Source organism: Choloepus didactylus, chromosome 15, assembly GCF_015220235.1.
Source record: "Choloepus didactylus isolate mChoDid1 chromosome 15, mChoDid1.pri, whole genome shotgun sequence".
NCBI classification, from domain to species: Eukaryota; Metazoa; Chordata; class Mammalia; order Pilosa; family Megalonychidae; genus Choloepus; species Choloepus didactylus.
This window is the reverse complement of record NC_051321.1, coordinates 29858503-29878142: the sequence shown is the minus strand read 5'-3', so window position 1 is coordinate 29878142 and position 19640 is coordinate 29858503. Positions and strand designations below refer to the sequence as shown.

At 54.2% G+C, this 19640-nt stretch overlaps 1 protein-coding gene across 1 annotated transcript in view; it reads right to left on the bottom strand.

Moving 5' to 3' along the window:
- SH3PXD2A (SH3 and PX domains 2A) overlaps positions 1–19640 on the bottom strand; it is a 246976-nt gene that overhangs the window by 71811 nt on the left and 155525 nt on the right. The window contains 1 exon segment of the mRNA XM_037804143.1: positions 7386–7414. Within this exon segment, the coding sequence (XP_037660071.1) occupies positions 7386–7414 (29 nt within the window).

Below are 19640 nucleotides of genomic sequence, written 5' to 3'. Positions count from 1 at the left end.
CCAACCCACTCTATAGAACCTCTAGAAGTCTCTAGAGCCCAAGTCCTGGTCACTGTGGTCCCCTGCGGCCTTGGCTCAGGAGGGAGACTTTAGTGGAAAGGGGTCTGAGTCAGAAGGACCTGATTTGAACCCTGTGTCTGCCTGGCTGGGTGACCTGGAGCAATTACTTCACCACTTTCCTGGTCTATAAAATGGGAAGAAGACCACCCTCCTGGGTTGCTGTGAAAGCTTAATGGCGACCATGAAATGGTGCAAGCTCTGCCTTCCCCTCACCAAGGGAGCAGACATGCTTCCGAAGGAGGGCAAAAGGCAAAGGTGGCACTCACTGTTTGAGAGCCAGGAACACCTTCCTGCTGCCTCATATTATTAATAAAAAAGCTTAATCCTCATGGGAGCCAAGCACTCCTCATGTGTTCATCCTCATGCAGTTCTCAAACAATCTGATGAGGTGGGACCATTATCCCCACTTTACAGATGAGGAAACTGAGGCACAGAGAAACTAAAGACTTGCCAAGAGCACACGGCTGGCAGTGATAGAACATGAAACTTGGTATTCCCGCCCCAGAGCCGGCATTCTAGCTGCTATGGAATGCTCAGCAGTGGCTGAACACAGGGGCCAGGCCAACAGGCCACAGGATGGAAATATGCCACAGTTGCGTCTTTTCATGCTCAAGTCTAAGATGGGGTCAACTTCTCTCCTCCTCTCACAATCTATCAATAACCAAAACAACAACGTCAGCTACTATTATTGGCAGCTTGCTAGGCACCAGGCACTCTGCTAATTCAATCCTACATTTCATGGAGGCAGGCACTAGTCTCACCTTCATTTTCCACATGGGGATGCGAAGATCAGATGTTAAGTAACCTGCCCATAATGCAGCTATGGCAGAGCCGAGATTCAATCCCCATTTGCCTGACTCCAAAACCTAACTCTCAACCCCAAGCAACAGTGCTTCTCCACTGTGAAACCACAGCAATGCCGCTCTCATTGACTCAGTCTGATAATGCAGATTTTATGATCTCTAAGATGGAAGCGGGACTGAGCTCATCACTTTTCCAAGAGAAAATATAAAGTAAACAGGATTTTGTGAGAAACATCAACACTTGCCTAAAAGGACAAACTTGCAACATTCTTCAGCAACGTCATTTGCATTTAGACAAGCTGGAGCGCCTTGCAGGACTCCGTGGTGGGGAGGGAGCGCCAGGCGCCCGGCTGGCCCTAATCCCAGGGCCCTCCTCGTCCTGCAGCATCCGCGGCCGCCTGCGCCCCCTGGTGGCGCTGCTCAGAACTCCCCAGCCCAGGGCCCCGGGGAGATGCAGCTTCCCAGAGAATGGCAAGGCCACCACGAGATCCTTGCAGGTCTGATGAGATCTCCCTGCTCAGGGCACCTGGAGCAGTGCTCACCTGGGGTATAAGCCACAGATCACAACAACAGGCCATTCCTATCACACAAAGTCCTCTAGCTGCGTCGCCTCATTGAACCGTCCTGCCAGGTCTCTGAGGAGAACTACGTCCACCCCAGTTTACAAGTGTGATGGTCAATTTGAGGTGTCAACTTGGCTAGGCTATATAGTCCCCAGTTATTCAATCAAATGCTACTCTAGGTGTTGCTGTGAAGATAGTTTGTAGATGTGATTCAAGTCCCTAACCTATGGACTTTAAGAAAGGGAGATTATCCTAGATAATCTGGGTGGGCCTGATGAAATCCCTTGAAAGGTCTTAAGAGCAGAACTTAGGTTTCCCTGAAGCAGAAATTCTGCCTGGAGACTTCAGCTTCAGCTCAGGCGCTCACTGCCCACCCTACAGATTTTGGACTTGCCTAAACAGCCCCCACAATCACATGATTCCTTGCAATACATGTCTTAATATATACTTCCTACTGGTTTTGTTTCTCTGGTTGAACCCTGACTGATGCAAACAGGTGAGGTAATTGAGCTCAGAGGGGAAGGGATTTTGCCCAAGGCCAATGGACTGACAAGCGGTGGAATTGAGAATGGGAACCCAGGCAGCCTGACTCTGAGGCATTCTGGTTCCTGCACAAACTTACCCTCACAGCCACATTCAATCACCAAATCCACCAAGCACAATGGCATCTCACTCTCCACTGCTGCCGAGCCCCGTCATCCATCTCCATTCACCAGCCAGAAAAATCTTTTAGATAGAAGTCAGGTTGTGTCCCTCCTCTACTTAGAAGTCTTCAGTGGATCCTCATCTCACTCAGAATCAAAGTCAAAGTCCTATGTGGTTCGTGCTGCCCCTCCACTCCCAGTTACCACCTTGCCCCCTCCTTTTCTCTACTGGAACCACGAGCCTCCCTGCTGTGCTGTGACCAGGCCAGCATGTCCCGTCCTACCCCCACCCACCCACCCCTCCAGAGTCTATGCACTTGCTGGGCCCTTGGTCTGGACTACTTTCAGCAGGTAACCATGTTGCTCCCTCACTGTCCTTGGGCCTTTATGATGCCCTCTTTCCCTGACCACCCCCTATCTGGACAGCTCCTCCTTATTCCCCTATCCTCCTCTCACCCCTGCCCTGCAGTATTTTTATTTGCAGTCTTTCTCTTTAGCTGGAATTACACTAGATTCATTCATTTACTTGTTTGGTGTGGCTCTCCTGATAGAATGCAAGCTCTAGGAGGGCAGAGACCATGTCTCTTACGTACAGAACAGTGCCTGGAACATAGTAGGTGTGCAGTATGTTTTGTTGAATGCCTTCTACTGGGTGCTGCTTTACACTTTCCAGAAGAGATTTTATATAAGTTACCCCATTTGATCCCCACACATCCCATATGACAGATGAGGAAGCAATGGAGAATGGCCAAGGGACCCACCCTAGATTAGAGTCGGTAATGGAAAGCCAAGAGTCCCCTCCACTCCCAGCTTTCCCCTTGTCACCCTTACTACCCTTACCCTCTCAGAGGAGGGTAGCAGACCTGCCAGGGTGCATGCAGCACCGAGAAATGGTTACCATGCAATGGGCAATCTCTCAGCAAGGCTCCTGGTCCTCACGAGCCCTGGTCATTGCCCCATAGCTGAACTCAGGCCCCAGGTCACCCAGGCCAGAGCTGAGATTCAGCCAACAGCCAGGGCTCCCCTGGGGTGGACCTAAGGCTTGTAGTCGAGAGAGAGGGAGCGCCACGCCCTGGGGCAGCGTGGGGTCCCCATGAAAGGCACAGGGCCCAGTGGGCCCAGGTCAGGCTGTCTGAACAAGGGATCCACCCCACCTCCCTCTACAATCTGGCACCAGTGATCTTTTCAAGCTGCTCTCCATGTGTCCCCGTCCCTGTTCTGTAGCCAAACTGGAGTAAATATTCCTTTCCCAGCATGCCTGGCACATTTCTGAATCAATACCTTTGCCAGGGCCGCACCCTCCGCTTGAGCAAACCCTCCTCCTTTCCACCATAGCCAGCAGCTGAATGCTTAACCGTCCCGCTCTGCGGACTCCTTCTCCAAGGAGCTGAACCTGAGTCCCCAAAGCCTCCTGCTCTCTTCCCCAGGGCCAGGAAAATTCCTCCTCTTTCCAGATACTGTCTTCTGATTTGAGTCTGGTGACTTGTCTTTCTGACCCACAGAGCAGTTATAGGAAGTTTTCATTCACTCATGCACACATGCATTCTTCCTTCCATCCATCCATCCATCCATCCATCCATCCACGGAGTGGGCAGTGATACTGGTGCTGGCCCTGCAGCCATGGTCTTTACTCTCAAGGAGCTGATAGTCCAGCTGTGAGCAACTGACGATCAACAAGAAAATATGCAAGATACCTAAGAGTGTGAGAAGGGATGTGGAGGGAAGACGCAGGGTGATCTGAAGGGCTGGCAGACACTGGAGGATCTGGGTGACTTCTCTGCGAAGGTGATGATTAAGCAGAAATCTTAAGGAGTCAGCCTTGTGAGAGAGCAGGAAGAACATTCCAGGCAGAGGGAACATGCTTGACATGTTAAGGAACAGAAGCTGACAGGTGTGGCTGAGCAGAGTGTCGGGGTGGGAATAGGGGTAGGGGCACGAGAGGGGCAGGAGCTGAGGTCGGGAAGGCAGGCAGAGGCCAAATCACACAGGGCTCTGGGAAGTGGGATAAGATGTTCATTCGAATTGGGATGGGAAGCCTCTGGGGGAATTTAAGCAGAAAAGTAAATTATTTGATGTCCATATTGGGGATATCACTCCAACTGTGGGGTGGAGAATGACATGTGGAGGGGCGGGGCGGGGGGAGGAGAGAGACCATGTAGGAAGCTGGGGTCTTTCTGGGGATGAAGGGGGCTTTTAACAGGGTGGGACGGTGGAGATGCGGAGAAGTAACAGATCCAGAGGTCAAGCTGGCAGATGAGTGAAAGGGGAGAATCAAGGACGATTTCTACATGTTGGCGGATGGTGTCAACTGCCGACATGGGAAAGGTGCTGGGAAGGGGCAGGTTTGGTGGAGGGCAGGAGGGAGGAATTTGAGGCTATGTTGTCACCCAGTTTTCAAGGCCACTGGTTCCTGACTTCTCCATTAGGCTGTAAGCTGCCTAAGCATGTGCGTGGGCTTTCTACTCTGCTGGCTTCAAGTCGTGGCTCTGCGCTCAACAAGAAATCCTTCAAGGATGAGCTGGGGCTTTAAGGACTAAAAAGTGACCACTGATGGCCTGGGAACAGCGTGTTTTCTCTGTGCAGATGGTTGGGGTGACCCTGGGAAGCTTTCTGACTCCCCTTATTAGAAAGACTGAGTGGCACCCTTGGTAAGGACTCAGATTTGCACTTGGCCACAGACTGAGGGCAGTTACCCTCTCAGAGCCTAGTTTCCCATTTGTATGTCAAGTGAGAACCTCAGTATCCACCAGGTGCAGTGGAATAGAAAGCGTCAACATGATACTCCCTGTTGCTTTGAGCACACAGTAGATGCTCAGTAAATAACAACAAAAGTGAGCACTTACGGAGAGCTTTCTAGTAGGCAGTATTCTGATCACTCTTATGTATATTAATTCATCTCATCTTCATTACAACCCTAGATGATAGGTATGAATATCATCCCCAATTTACAGACGAGAGAACAGACACTGAGTGGGTAAGAAACCTACCCAAAGTTACAGAGGAGAGAAGCCAGGCTCCAAACTGGCTGTCTGATTGCAGCGCTGGTTCATTTAACCACGACACTAAGTGACCATTAGCACAAGCATGCCAATGTAAATCAGATTTCTCCATCCATCCTTCTCCTGGGCTGTGAGAGGAGGGCAGAGTAATGAGAGGCTTTCCTCTAAGTGAGGCAGCCTGGGCGGGACCCTGCATTGCTTAGGAAATAAGAAAGAACCTGAGCGGCAGAGATAGGGTGGGGCCGAGGGACCTGAAAGGCTAATTGGCCCAACCCTTGGCTTTACAAGGGGAAACTGAGGCCCAGAGATAAGGGATTCATCCCCCCAGGCCACACAGGGAGCAAGTCAGCAGCTGAGCCAGGACTAGGTCCTAGGGCTTTAGAAAATGATGATGATGATGAGCTGATATTTCTATAGTAATTATGCAATCATTAGGGACTGTTCCACAGTAACTTAATTATTTTTCTTTCCTTTTTCAAAATTACTTTTCTATAGGCACAGAGAAGTTATGTAACTCGCCCAAGGTCACACAGAGCCAGGATTGAGTCCAGACTCAACCAGGACACTAGCCCTCTGGGGCCCAGGCTGTTTCTCAGGGGCGAGGGGGTCGTGACAGCAGGCAACCCCAGGTTTGCCCCTCCTTCTCAGGTCTGGACCAAAGGATGGCAGGACTCCTAAGCATTTCTGGCGCTTGTTGAGAATCAATGGGAAGGGGCTGGGATGGGTGGCGGTGGTAGAAGGAGGTCTAGAAAAGTCCAGGGGGCAGAAATCCTCCCACCTGGGGGCTCTGGGGGCAAGTGACAGCTGAACTGATGCTTCAACTCCTCAGGTTCAAAGGGCGGCCGGGCCTCCTGTTCACAGGAGGAAGTGCCCTTCTGCACCAGTGGGCGGGCACACCCGAGACACCCACGCCCAGCTGACAGCTGAGTGTGCACACAGCTGGACACACCCTCAAACAGCTACACAAACACACATAAACACTGACTCCAACCCACAACCAGACACATCCCAACACACCAGCATACACCCGACACCTATGCGCCTAAACAGGTAAGCGTACCCTCAGCCCACAGCTCTCACGACTCCCACATGTACACACACGGCACATGTACATACACAACCCCACATACCACAAATACCCAAACCAGGACACAACTCTCCTCCTAATAAGCATACAAAACCTGTACACACAACAATACAAATCCATACACAGGAGCACACACATCACACCATCACACGACTTCAATTCACATTCCGTCCACTGCTGCAGGCACACACACCTTGCCTGAGCCACAGGCCAAGGCACATGGACACAGATCTGCCCACACGTGAGCCAGTAACAGGAGCCATGTTTATGCACACTCCCTTCCCCCCAAGAATCCCACCTCACAGAAGGCTGTCCATACACTCTCCACCCCCATTATCACAGGCAAAACCTGCCAACAGAGCGCTCCAGCCTCCCTCCCCTCCCAGAAGGGCACACATCCCTAACTCCCAGGGAGCGCCCCTCTCCCAATTAGCAAGCAGCACCCACACCCAGGCGTTTGCTGAGCGCAGCCTCCCCCACCCAGAGAGCATCCTCCGACTCTAGCGGACAGCGCCCAGCACCCGGCGTCTCAGGATTTGCCCCGCCCTTTCTCCCTGTCTCCACCCCCTCCAAAAACTCAGGGTGGGTCCCAGCACCTGTCAGGCAAATGCCAGGGCGGGCCGTTCCCCCGCCCCCGGCGCCTCAGCCGGCCAACACGCAGAACCCCCTCACCCCACAGCAGGCAGGACGCGCTCAGAGTTGGGGGCAGGTGGGTGGGGAGGGACGGGTCTGCGGTGCTAGGAGCCACAAACTCGCCGTAATTCAAGCACCCCCCCACCCCCCTTTCGGACTGGCACTTCACCTCCCCACAGAGAAAACCCTGCGTCTCGTTTAACCCCTTCATGACAGCCGCGCCGCGGGGAGGACTCAAGGAGAAGTCACAGCAGTGCTTGGCAGAGCCCACCGCAGCCCGGGGATGAAGGATCCGGCTGCCAACGATGCGCGGTCTTAGGCCGTTGGAGAGACACCCTCACGCCCCCATGCATACCCACCTGCACTCCCATCGGGGAGGGCCGGGGCCTGAGGGACTCTGTGAGGGAAGGAGAAAGCAGGTGCGAGTATCAGAGAACTCAGGAGCATGGGGAGGGGAGGGGAGGCAACTGAAGGGGGCATCCAAAAAGTCCTCTGCAGGGTCGGAGCAGACCGCGGTGGGAAGGGGGTGGGGGTGCGGGCGCAAGAACGAGGCTGAGAGGGAGGTTAGAGGGAAAAACGCCCGGAGGCTCCCTTACCTGATTTCCTCTTGGAACTGCCATAGTCCCTGAAAAAGAAGCAACAACAGATAGACATGGTTAGCGCCGGGCAGAAGCGCTGGGCTGCAGGGCTGCGGGGCTGCTGCGGGGCTGCTGCCGGGGCGCCCACGGGCAGGCTGCGGTGCGTCCTCCGCGCCGCCGCTCATGTGATCCGCACCGCCGGCAGAGCCGCGCGCTCCGCAGCCGCACGCACTGCGCACCGCGCGCCTGCCGCGGGGTCCCCGGGCCTGCCTCCCCGGCGCGATCGCCCGCCCCGCCCCGCCCCGCCGCCTGCACCCTCCGGCCCCGCCCCGCCCCGCTCCAGCTCCGCCTGCAGATGAGGGGCTCCGCTGCCCTCTCCAGCCCTATGCCAGGCACCTTCTCCAATTCTTAGTGGAAGGGGGAGGGCGAAGCAGGTCCTCGCGCACTTTGTAAATAAAGGAACTGAGGCTCCGGGAGCGGGGGTGGGGGTGGGGATCACCAGAACCCAGGTGGGCGCCAGGCCCTGGCTGGCGCTGGGAGTTCGCTCCCCACCCCCCTGGAGCGCTTGCCCTCCCAATTCTTTTCATGGTCTGTGCCCACTCCGCTTTTAAGTCACGAACGGAATGGCACCTCCTCAATAAGCCTTCCTCCACATCCTCTTCTCTCATATAAAGAGACCTCTCAGTTTCGTCCTCCTGGTAACTGTAGATTTGTGTAGTCTGACCCCCCTTCCCTCCCCCACTCCGAGACTGAAGGCTCCCTGAAGGCACACTGTAGCTTGGTGCATCCCACTACATCCCCTGGTCCCCAGAGCAGGGTGGTGGGTAAATACTGGTTGTAGGCTGGGGAATCTGGGAATTCAGTGCCAGGCAGAAAGGGTGCCAGAGCCTGCCCTACCGCAGGGAGTGGGAAGGGGTGGAGGGAGAGCTTCTCAATAAATGACCTTAGGCACTTAACCCCTCCCAGCCTCCATTTACTTTCCTTGAACCACCAAAGTCTGTCTTGCCCTCCAGCCAGTAAAGACCCCACCCAGGAGCAGACTTAACTTCTCATATCCCGCCCTCACCTGCCGACCTTGCTCCCGCCTTCAACTCTCCTCACTGCTGCATTCACCAGTGCTCAGCAGACTCCTTTAACCTGAACCACATGTGCCCCTAAAATCCCAAAAGTGCTCAGGGAACAGCAGAAGCGCTGGATGAGTATCAACCTGGAGATGGCAAGAAAACGCTTACCCCCAGGGTGGAACAAAATGCCAAGTGTCCATCTTTGGTTGCCTGCTGGAATGAGGGGGTCTTATGGGGGGAGGGATGGCAGGGACACAGGGGTAAACCTCACGGAGACTCCACGATATTCTGATTCTGGGGGTCTAGGGGATGGCCTGGGCTTTGGGGGGTATTTGTTAAGGTAATTTGTTTGCACAGCCAGAGGAGAGAGCTCACCCTCTCCTAAGCTCTCCCACTTCCCAAAGTTTGGGCTCAGAACCCACTGAATCAGAATGCTGGAGGCGAGGTCCAGGAACCTGCCTATCTGACACACATACGCACCCCTCATTCTGCTTGCGAATCCCCCTGGTACCTGTGTTTCCTTCACTCCTCAATCCCACACTAAGAGGAAGGTCCTATTATCCCGATTTTACAGTAGAGGAAACAGAGGTTCAGCCACTGTGCAAGGAGAAAGGGTTGTCAAACTCCAGAGGGGAGAGTCCAGAACTCGTGTTTGTTTCTTTCTTATCCCCATTTGCCACCCCCACCCTCCAACCTGGCAGTCTAGGGAAAGCATGTCTTCCTGGGGGCAGCAAGGAGCCTGGCTGTGCCCCTCTTGAAGCTCAATTTGGGGAGAAATCCCAGTGGGGAGGAGAGTATTATGGAGAGGTGGTGCCCTTCCCAGAAGACTTTTCACTCCCAGGGAGGGAATTAGTTTCTCAGACTTTTCTGCAGATTGGGGCTGGGCTCCTGGGGAAGGGCAGGGAATGATGGCCATGAGGAGCTGCCTTCCCCAGCCCCAACGTTTTGCCGCTGGAGTGGTGCAGGGGTGCCACCTCTCCCCCTGTGTTTATGCAGCTTTGGGCTGCGGTGGGACTCTTTCAGAGCAAACAGCCCAGCAGGGAGGCAGGCAGGTTATTATTCCCATGTTACAGGGGAGCACATGGAGGCTCAGGAGCAGAAAAGGACATAATTCACATGTGTCAAGTGCTCCTTTGTGCTGGGCCCCCTGTCAGTGATTCTCAGTCTGGCCACTCATGGGAATCATTGGAAGAGCTGGCTAAAATTTAGACACAGCACCCCACCCCAACCTCCTGCACTGTCTGCATCTCCAACAAGCTCCCCTAAGGTTTCTGAGGCTGGGCCAGAGTTGGCTGAGAATGGTGGGCCCAGGCTCAGCCTCTGCTTCTGTCACTGCAACCCTGACAGGTGTGCAGGGGTACTGCCAAGAAGGACTCCAGGCCCTCCATCATAAGCTCCATCAGGCCCCCAGCACCCCAACAGACATTTATGCTAAGTAACACCTTGCTGTGCCAAGCAAGCATAGAGATAAATTTCCCAGCCTATCCTTCAACCAGACCGTGAGTCCTTCCCCTTGAGGACTTCTGGGCTCCCTGCAGTGGCTGTGCTCTCTGGCAGGTGGTTTTGCCAGTGAGGAGAGTGAAACTTAGAAAAGCAGGCTACTTATTCAAGGTCACACATTGAGTGAGGCTGAGAACCCAGGTCTTGCTCTAGGGGCTCAAGACAAATCTGCAAACACAGTCACCCCCTAGAGCAGTAGGTGCAGGGGACGGAGGGGAATGTGGGGCCCTTGGGGTCTGACAAGCACATGGGGTTTTGGAGTGGAGGCAGAGGCCCTGGCAGTGGGGGTGGCCAGGCTGTGACTCAGTGGTGGGAATGACCAGCATAGGAATCCTTCACACAGTGTCTGGCCTCCAGCCCAAGCAGGCGCTGCCCTAATAGGAAACCTCTTGGAGGTTTCCCATTGGGCATCTCTTAGCAAAGGCATCTGTTATATTTAGCCACCGAATATGCTGAGAAGCAGCTTATGTAACCCGTGCCTGGGACTCCCCCATCCCTCACATACCAGGGCATGGGGGCAGAGGCATGCCCTCCCCCCAGTGACAACCAGTCCCGGCCTGGCAGGACAGCAGAGCCCTTTTTAGGTCTAGTTCCCTAACAACTTAAGACCCCTTCCCCAGCCCTGTTCAGTCCCCTTTCCTGCCCACCCCTTCTTGCTCTGATTCTTGCCCTTGCCAGGGCTGACAGCCCCCACCCTGCTGGTGACTCCAGTGCTGGAAGGTCATAGTCTAGCCTGCTTCCGACTTGCTGCTGAATCACTCTCTCCCGGGAGCCACCGGAAGAAGAGGAGGGAGGCCAGGGCTGTGTCTCCCTCTAGTGCCGCCAGAAGCTAATGTAATTGCAAAGGCTCCACCAGGCCACCCAGCCTTCCCTGCAGCTGGTCCAGGGCTGACGAGGGCTACAAACAGGGTGGCCAACAGTCCTGGTTTGCCCGGGGATGAGGGAGTTCTGGGACATGGGACTTTGTATGATCGCCACAGTGGGTCACCCCAGTGGTCCACGGGTCTGGACTGGCTGGGGAGATGCTCCAGTTCACTCCCCTGACACCCAGGCTGCACCCCCCACACTCACCCCATCTAAACAGGGACCCCTGCAGACCTCTCTGCCTGGTCCCCACCCCCAGCTGCATGACACAGATAGTTCATCTTTTGGCTTTTCCTCACAGGATGATGCAGTCTGCCTCCGGGTGAGGGCAGATTCTGGAAACAGAATTTCAGTTCAAATTTCTGCTACTGGCTGGCTGGCTGGCAATCTTGAGCTAATTCCTTCACCTCCTGAGCCCTAATTTTTCTTACATAAAGGATTTTGCATAGTGCCTGGCATATAGAAAATGTACCTGAACCTGTCTGACCCTGCCTCAGCTGCTAACCAGATGGCAAAGACCAGTTTAAACTTGGAACCTGCAGAATACCTTAAAACAAAAGGAAGCAACTTTTTAAAACCTCACCTCAATGGAGCAGGAGTGATTCCAGCCCCATTTTCAGAGTTTTGGGCTTTCCCAGGCTCCGTAACACTGACTGGTCTCTGTTTAGCACTAGCACCCAGGAAAGTCTGCTCCTGCACACTGAACATTTGAACACCACTGGCAATCCTATCTTCAAGGTGACACTGACCCATGGGAATTGGTATGCTCCTCCAGAGGCATTTATGGGAAGTGTTTAACCTGCCAAGAAGTGGCCAACTCTGAGCCCTCCAGATGTAAAGGGCTTTGCTTTTTCATGCTAATGAGAACCCACAAGGATCAGCTTTTCTTTTCTTTCATTTCTGTTGGTGATAGATGCTGAGCTCCTTTGCTGGGCTTTCTAATGAAGGTCTGGTGTTGAAGAAGCAAAGAGGGAGAGGCTAGAGGGAGGGGTGGAAAGGCATTTCACAATTAACTTGTGTTCGCCATCTGTTTTTGCACATAACTGCCCTCCCTTGGAAATTCCTGGTATTTGACCTTCAGTGCTCTGAAACAGGCAGAGCAAGTGTTGATCCATTGTATAGATGAGGAGACTGAGGTCCCAGGGGGTTACATGGCTTGCCCAGACCCTTGAAGCTAAGCTGACAGTCCTGACTCCGAGTGCTGCCCAAGGGCCATGTGGAGGCCCCCCAGAGATGGAACAGAGGCAGGAGACACACAAGCAGCAGGCACTAGGCTCTCCCTGGGGAACGAGGTGGCCATCCTGCCTGATGGGGTTCCTGGAGCCAGAGTGAAGCCAGGCAGAGTTGCTCAGGAGAATGGGAAATGAAGCCCAGTGTGGCCTGGTCTGCTTCTGTGGAAGGACACTGAGTCCCCGCCAGGTGGAATTCTGGTGGGGGCTGGAAGAGCTGGTCCCTCCGCTGCCCACCACCTGCTCTGTTCTATTCTTATTCCCATCAGTGAGTGCCCTGGCAGAGGAGGACACAGGCTCGATGTTCTCACCCTCCTGTCTGCTGGCTGACATTGACTGTTCGGCCCGGGATGCCGTCTGCCAGGCCTGCAGCAGCTGGAAACTGCTCAAGAGGCTGGCTGGTTGCCTGGGTGGTATCTAGCGTACAAGGGGGGCAACACTGGTTGCACCCAGGCCAGGGCAGGGGACGTGGAGCTTTGAGGTGTGGGAGGATGATTTTGACCATTGACAGCAACCAGTAAGCACTTTCCCAGCTCCTGCTGGGGGATGAGATCCTGGGGGCTGCAGGGCACCCCAGGCAGCTTCCTGGAGGAGGGAGCCTTGAGCTGAACCTTGAGGATGAGGGGGGTTTGGACCCATGGAGAAAGTAGAGAGGAGGAAATCTCAAAAACAGAAGCAGGAACAAGCTGTTATGAAAAGCAGCTCTGAACAAGGAGGTGTGAACTGAGGAAGGTGGGGGAGCGGATGGACAGGCAGGGAAGAGCCAAGCCAGGGAAGGCTTTGATGTCTGGCTGTGAAATCCGGAAGGTTTCAGAATCAGGGAATGATGTGGTCAGATCTGGGCTGCAGGAAGATTTTTGTTCAAGTGGAGATGGGCAGCTAGGGGAGAGGGGGCAGGGGAGAGGCTGCGACAAGGCCAGGGCTGAGTGTCAACAGACTCAGCAGCTGGTGGATGGAACAAGCCACTTAAAACTAGTGCTTTTCAAATGACAGATCATGCCCTGTTCATCAGATCTGAAACCAATATGTGTCTCAATAAACATTTAAAGATAGAATAGACTAGAAATGATCAGTGAGTCACCCATTGTGAGGTAAAGGATTGTTTCGTCTGTCTGTCTGTCTTTATTGGATCATGATGTGAAATTTATTTCTTACTGTGGGTGGCAGGCAGGAAAGTTTTTAAAACACAGACTGATTCCCTGGGCCTCGGTTCCTCATCCCTAACACGAAGCTACTCCGAGTGCCCTCACAGGGCTGCCGTGGGAATTTTCATTCCCTAAGGAGCCAAGACAGGGAGGCCGAGCGTGTGAAGGCCCCGGTGGTCCAGAAGCCAAAGGAGGAGGGTCTGAGGGAAGGGGCCTCGGTCAGCTGAGGTCTGGAGAACGCTGGAGGATTTTTCCACTTAACTCCCAGCCAAGCTTTTGTTCTAGCTTTTGAGGGCCTTTGCACGGAATGACAGCGACCTCCAGACGTGACGGGCGAGGGGCATGAATGATGTTCTTTGCCCCCTTCGAGCCCTGATCAGAACTGGTTGCACTGAGGGTTCTTGTGTCCAACAAGAATCTGAGCTTTCTCCGAGGGGGCCGTGTGTGTTTTCCAGGGTTCTGAGAATGGGCCTCATTGTGAGCAATGAGGCCGGAATTCCTGCCCTGGGCAAGAAAACTGAATTCCTGAGGATAGAAGGGGTCTTGGCCCCCCTGCCCCCACCCAGGCTGGTGACCCAGAGAGGCCAGATGCTATGGCCATCACAGACCCCAGAACCTCAAACACCCCAGAGGGGCTCTGCCACAGCTGCATCCACAGCAAAATGACAAAGCACTGTCTGTCTGTCTGTCTGTCTGCTCCTCTGACTTGACCCAGCATTCTGGGCAAAGACCCTGAGTGACTCTGCAGCCTGGGGATGGGCTCCACCATGTGCAGGCCTCAGAGCAGGGGTTAAGAGTGTGGGTGGGTTGAAGCTGGTTCAGCCAGTCACCAGTGTGTAATGTAGGCAAGCGAATTAACTTCTTTGCACCTTCAGTTGTACAAGGGGGATAAAAACAGGTATCATCCTATGGTTATGAGGATTATGTGAGATCATGTGCAAAGCTCTTAGGATAGCATCTGACACATGGAAAGGACCCCGGCCCAAAGCTTGGGTTCACAAGTGGGACTAGATTTGGAGGGTGGACGGCAGCCAAGATATGGGAAGTGCTTACTGGCTCACCCTTAGGAGTATGGATGGCATAAGACCCTGGCCCCACTGCCCAGGGCACCAACTCAGAGCCAGTCGGCCATGATGTGCATTCCAAGGAGCCAAGGGTTCCCACCCAGACAGTGACTCTGACAAGCAGTGCTCCACTGGGGAGCAGAGGGGTGGGTGGCGAAAGAAACTCAGTGCTGAGGCACAAGACTGTCAACCCAGCCCAATTGGTCATGAACTGCTATGAGTTCCCCCCAGGCAGGGATCAGCCCAGGTACCCAAGCTCCTACTCTGGGCCAGGGGAGGTTCCCTGGACTTCCGGGGACTGCATGCCAGAGACATGGAGAGCCATGGCAGGTCCATGACAAAATGTGGTGATGGGGTTCAACTGTGAAGTTCCTCAAGAAAAGGGCAAGGAAAGTCTTCCAGTTTGGAGGCCTTCCTTGTATCTCTCCAAGTCCACTTGTCCATCCCTGCATCCATCCCTCCTTCCATCCATCCATCCATCCATGCCATAACTGAGAGTGGCTATAGAGCCCGCCTGTGAATGAAGCAGGAGAGTGCAGAAGACACAGTGTCCCTGCCGTCAAAGAGCACAACAGTTGGAGAGACAAGACACACACACAGGAAGAGAAAACATACAAGTCACTCTGTGATTACGTGCTCTGGTCAAAGGATACATCCTATGGAAAGTCCCAGGAAGGGGAGGTCTGAGTGGTCTGGGGTGGAAGAGGAAGGCTGCCTAGAAGAGGGGGCACTAGAGCTAGCCCTTGAAAGATGAGGAATATTTGGAAAGTTAGAGCAGAGGCAGGAAGGGGATTCAGGGTGCAAGGAATGGTGAGCAGAGGTGCAGAGGCTGGAATGGATGTGGGATTGTGTGTGTGTTGGGAGCGGAGGGTGGGGACATCTGGAAGGCTGAATGCTTGAGGGTGGCGTGGAGCAGGACATGCAGCTGGGGTGTAGCGCAAGCAAAGGAACCCGGCTCAGAGTTGAGAAGGAACTTGTGGGTGGGAGAAACCCAGTGGTGATGTTTGTAACAAAAGATTGTTTCCCCTGGAAAGTGGAGGTACCATCTGGTTCTGGTTTTCCCTGTTTGAGCTGTGAGATAGGGACTTGTTTCTGCAGAGTGAGGACTGCTTTGCTCACCACGCTATGCCGGCCCTACCTGTAAAGGGTCTGTGTCTGTGTCTGGTCTGTGTGTGTGTGTGTGTGTGTGTGTGTGCAGAGAGAGAGAGCAAGAGAGCGAGAGATTGAGAGAGAGAGAAAGGGAGAGACAGAGAGAGACAGAGACACCAGGGGCCCACTGCTGGACAGACCTCGGCTTTAGGCCCCTGTCTCTCCAGCCCTGGCCTATTTTCAGGTTGAGGCTGGGAAGCTGGGAGCTTGGGCCAAGGGCTCCTTCTTCCCATGGAGACTCAGGAGCCCGTCCAAGGCCCATCTGTGCGTGTTCCTGTCTTGGCCTCTGTGGGAAAGGGTGCTCGGAGGAGGGCATGTGGCCAACAAGCTTCTCCTGGGCACCTGGTCCACCCCAGTGTCCTGGGAGGGCCTGGGCTCCTGGAGCTCAAGCAGTCGCCACTTACCGGGAGAGAACCCCGTGATGCCTGCTTTATGTGCCCCGGAGGCAGGTGCCTTAGCCCCATTTTACAGAGGAGGCTTAGGCAGGTTGCCTAACTTGCTAGAAGTGGGGAGGCAGGCTTCAAACACACCCTCCTGCCTCCTCTCTAGCTTTTCACAACCTTCAGCCTTGGGAAGGGGGCACCTCCTCCAGAAAGCCTGCTCTGAATTTAGACCCCTATGGCACTGACAGCCCCAATTCTACCTCCAACACCCACCTTATGATGCCCTAATGTGAGCTGTCCAGTGAAATTCTCTGTGATGATGGCAATGTTCTATATTTGTGCCATTCAATATAGTAGCTGCTAGCCACTGAGGCTGTTGAGCATTTGAAATGTGGCTAGTGTGACTCAAGAACTGAATTTCCAATTTTATTTAATGTGAATTAATTTAATTTTAACTTAACTAGCCACAGTCACTAGTGGCTTCTGTACTTGGATAGTGCAACCTAGTTCAAAGGTTGGAATTAGGTGCCGTCAGGTTTTGTTTGACTAACAAAATGTGTAAGCATGTACACGTTTGTATGTGTGTGTGCTTTCGTTTGAATCAGTTGTCAAATTTTAGAATTTGGGAAATTTCACATGAAGATCTAGATTTCTGGTTTCTCATAATAAAAAAAATCTTCAGAATAACTGCTGGGACCAAGACAGGGCTGTCCCCTCAAGGAAGTGGGTCAGTCTGTCCAGCACTCCCTCTGCCAGCTCCGTCACTTATGGTAACCTGGGGCCCTCAAAACATCTGAGTTTTTGGCCATACAACACTGGGTGTCGATCAGTTCGGGCTCCCCAGCATCTAGCTCACTGGCTGGTACGTAGTAGGTGATTAGAAAATGTTGGATTCTTTGTGGCAGAACCAAGGCTCTTAGGTGAAACACTGAGAGAACACTGTGGGACTTGGTTTACTCAAGCTCCAGCCAAGCACAGCCAAACGAAGGCACTGACCAGGGAGAGGAGAGGCTGGGAAGGAGGTGATGAGACTGGCCTGGCCAGCACCAATAGGCTGGGCCAAGGCTTGGGATGTCTGTTCTACAGATGGAGAAACCCAGGCTCAGAGAGGTAAAGCCACTTGCCTAAGACCACACAGCTGATAGGTGGCAGAGCTGGATTCGAACCCCCTGGGAATGATTCAGTTCTTACCACTTTCACATTCCCCAGGAATTCCAGCCTCTACCAGATGGATGGGTCTCCCAGGGTTCCTCACTGATCCCAGGCAACGGGAGTGACAGCCAAGCCACGATCCCCCTCACTGCTGGCCCAAGCAGCTGACTTAACGAGTCTGCTTCACAAAGGGGCTGGCGGCCGCCACGCTCCACACAGTGAGCACTTGAAATCTGGGACAAAGGGGCCCCTCAGCCAAGTGTCTGTGTGCCCAGGAAACTTGGCATGGCCCCTAGGTCAGCCTGGGCCCAGGCGGGCTGGGGATGGGCTGAGGCATTCCCAAGGGTGGGGCAGCTGCCTTCCCAGAGCATCCAGGTGGAGGAGGGGGTCTAACGAGGGGTCCAAAAGATACCAAATTGGGGTCAGTCAGCCTGGGCCCACGGCCTTGGGTTTCGGGCTGTGTTCTGTCCCAACTGGCAGTGTGACCTGGGTGTCAGCAGCCCTCTCTGCACTTCAGTTTTCTCAACTGGGAGAAGCAAGGCATTGGACTGGCCCCCCCTGAACTTCTGCAAAGAGGCCTCCAGCATCGGGCCCCTAGTCCTGGGTGACACTGTCCTGCCTCCAGAGTTCCCGTCAACACGGAACCAGCTCTCTCTTGTCAGCCTGGCTCCAATGACAGTGAAGTCGCTGCTCACCACTCCAGATGCGAGTGCAGTGCCATGGCTTCCGAGCTTCTGCTGACTGGGAGGGATGCTCCCTGAGGGCGTGGGCCTGGCGCCCTTGGCCTCAGAGCATGGTGGGAAATGGGGAGGGCAGGAGTGGGCCGGGTCTGTGGGAGTCACTACTGCAGCCCTTCCCACTCAGGGGAAGGCAAGGACAGCTGTTATCAACGTCATCGCCATTATTATTATTATCATTGCTACATTTATCAAATGTTTAAATTATGCCAAGTACCAGACTGAGCCTTTTATCCTCACAGCACCCCTACATGGTAGATCCTCTTATCCCCATTTTACAGAGGAGAAATGGAAGATTCAGAGAGAGCATGTAACTTGCCTACAGTAGCACAGCTTGTGGGTGATAGAGAGAGGATCTGAGCCCAAGCTGTCTGTCTAGGGCTCCAGTCCTTACCACGATACTACTCAGTTGCCACCTGTGGCCAAGAAGGACACACACAAAATCCAGGACCATCAGCGAAATCATTAGGGGGAGGTTGGGGGAGAAAAGTAAAAGGAAGGCAAAGGCTCAGGGCCAGAACTCCAACACGACACCGAGTTCCAGACACTTTCTTAGGGCTGTCGCAACTTTGACTCAGCTGTGAGGACGGCCAACAGGCAGAGGAAGCCTGGCTGGTGACACAGATGCATCGTCCGTGACCAGATGCTCATGCAATGCCCAGTGGGTTCTGATTCTGAGCCCCCCTTACAGTGTGGCTGTGGCTAAGTTTTCTGGGCTACTGCTGGGAGGTTCTCCCATGAAGTGACCATTCAGGATGCTGGCAGCTGGGTCTGCATCTCATTGATGGCTTGGCCACCGTGGAGCAGGTTTAGTCTCCAGAGCCTCAGAGGCCTCCACCAGCAAGGCCATTTCTCGGAGCGACGCTTTTGTAGGTTGTGGGTGTAGTGACGCTGGGGCACGCTGTCCTGCAGCCCGTCTCCCTCTGACTTCCCACCCCTCCTTCAGCTCCTGGCCTAAGACCACTTCCTGACACCACCCAAAACGTGTTCTAGCGCGGCACCTGTTCTTGATCTTTTCCTTTGTAGCGCCTGCCATTGCCATTATGTCTTTGCTGCTATTCCCTTGTTTGTTGTCTGTTTCTTCCACTTGACTGCAGGCTCCGCGAGGGCAGGAACCGTGCTCCCCAGGCCCAGCACGGGGTCCGGCACACTACACTGTCTGCTGAATGCTTCCGAGGGGCCGGCCAGATGCTGTGGCGTGATCCGGAACCGTCCTCCACCTGCCCTCGATTGCTGCCTGGCAGGGCGGCCACAGGCAGACCCTCGGTCTCTGTCTTGCCTTCCTCTCCTACCAGCAAAGCCCAGTGGAAGCACCTCTTCTTCCAGGAAGTCTTCCCTGATAACTCCACACAGGTCAGCAAGTGTAAGTGGTTTGTGTAAAGTGTGAAAGGGCTCGAGCATTCTTGAAGCAGAGTCTATCCTGACGACTGGTGTGCTTCCTGGCAGTTAGGAGGGTGTGCTCAGCAGCTGCCCAGGTCTCAGCCTCCTGGGCTCCCTCCTCTGTGACGTCACCCAGAGTTGCCATGGAAACCACTGAGCGTCACAGGGGAGCCTGTACGCCATCACTCAGCTATTGCTGACCTCCCGCATCAGGTGCACCCCTTTCCTCCCCCACTGATGGTCCCCAATGGTGTATCACCTCTTTTGCCACCTCCCCTGGTAGGGTGAAGTCCCAGAACAGAGGCAGGTGTGCCCAGGAAATGATGCATCCTCCACCCTGTCACCCAACGGGTGTCCCCTGAGTGCTACATGCTGGGCATGCACTGCCTGCTTCATGTACATTACCACAGTTATTCTCTAGGACACTCTAGGGGAAGGTACTATTGTTACCCCCTTTTTTCAGACACAGAAACTGGGGTGCTGAGAGGTTAAGTCACCAGCTTGGGCTCACAATTGCCACACCTGTGAGTGGCACCTTTCCTCCTTTCCTTTTGCTCCCGCCCCCCACCCGGCCTCCATGTTGCCCACCCTCCTGCCTGGCTCACT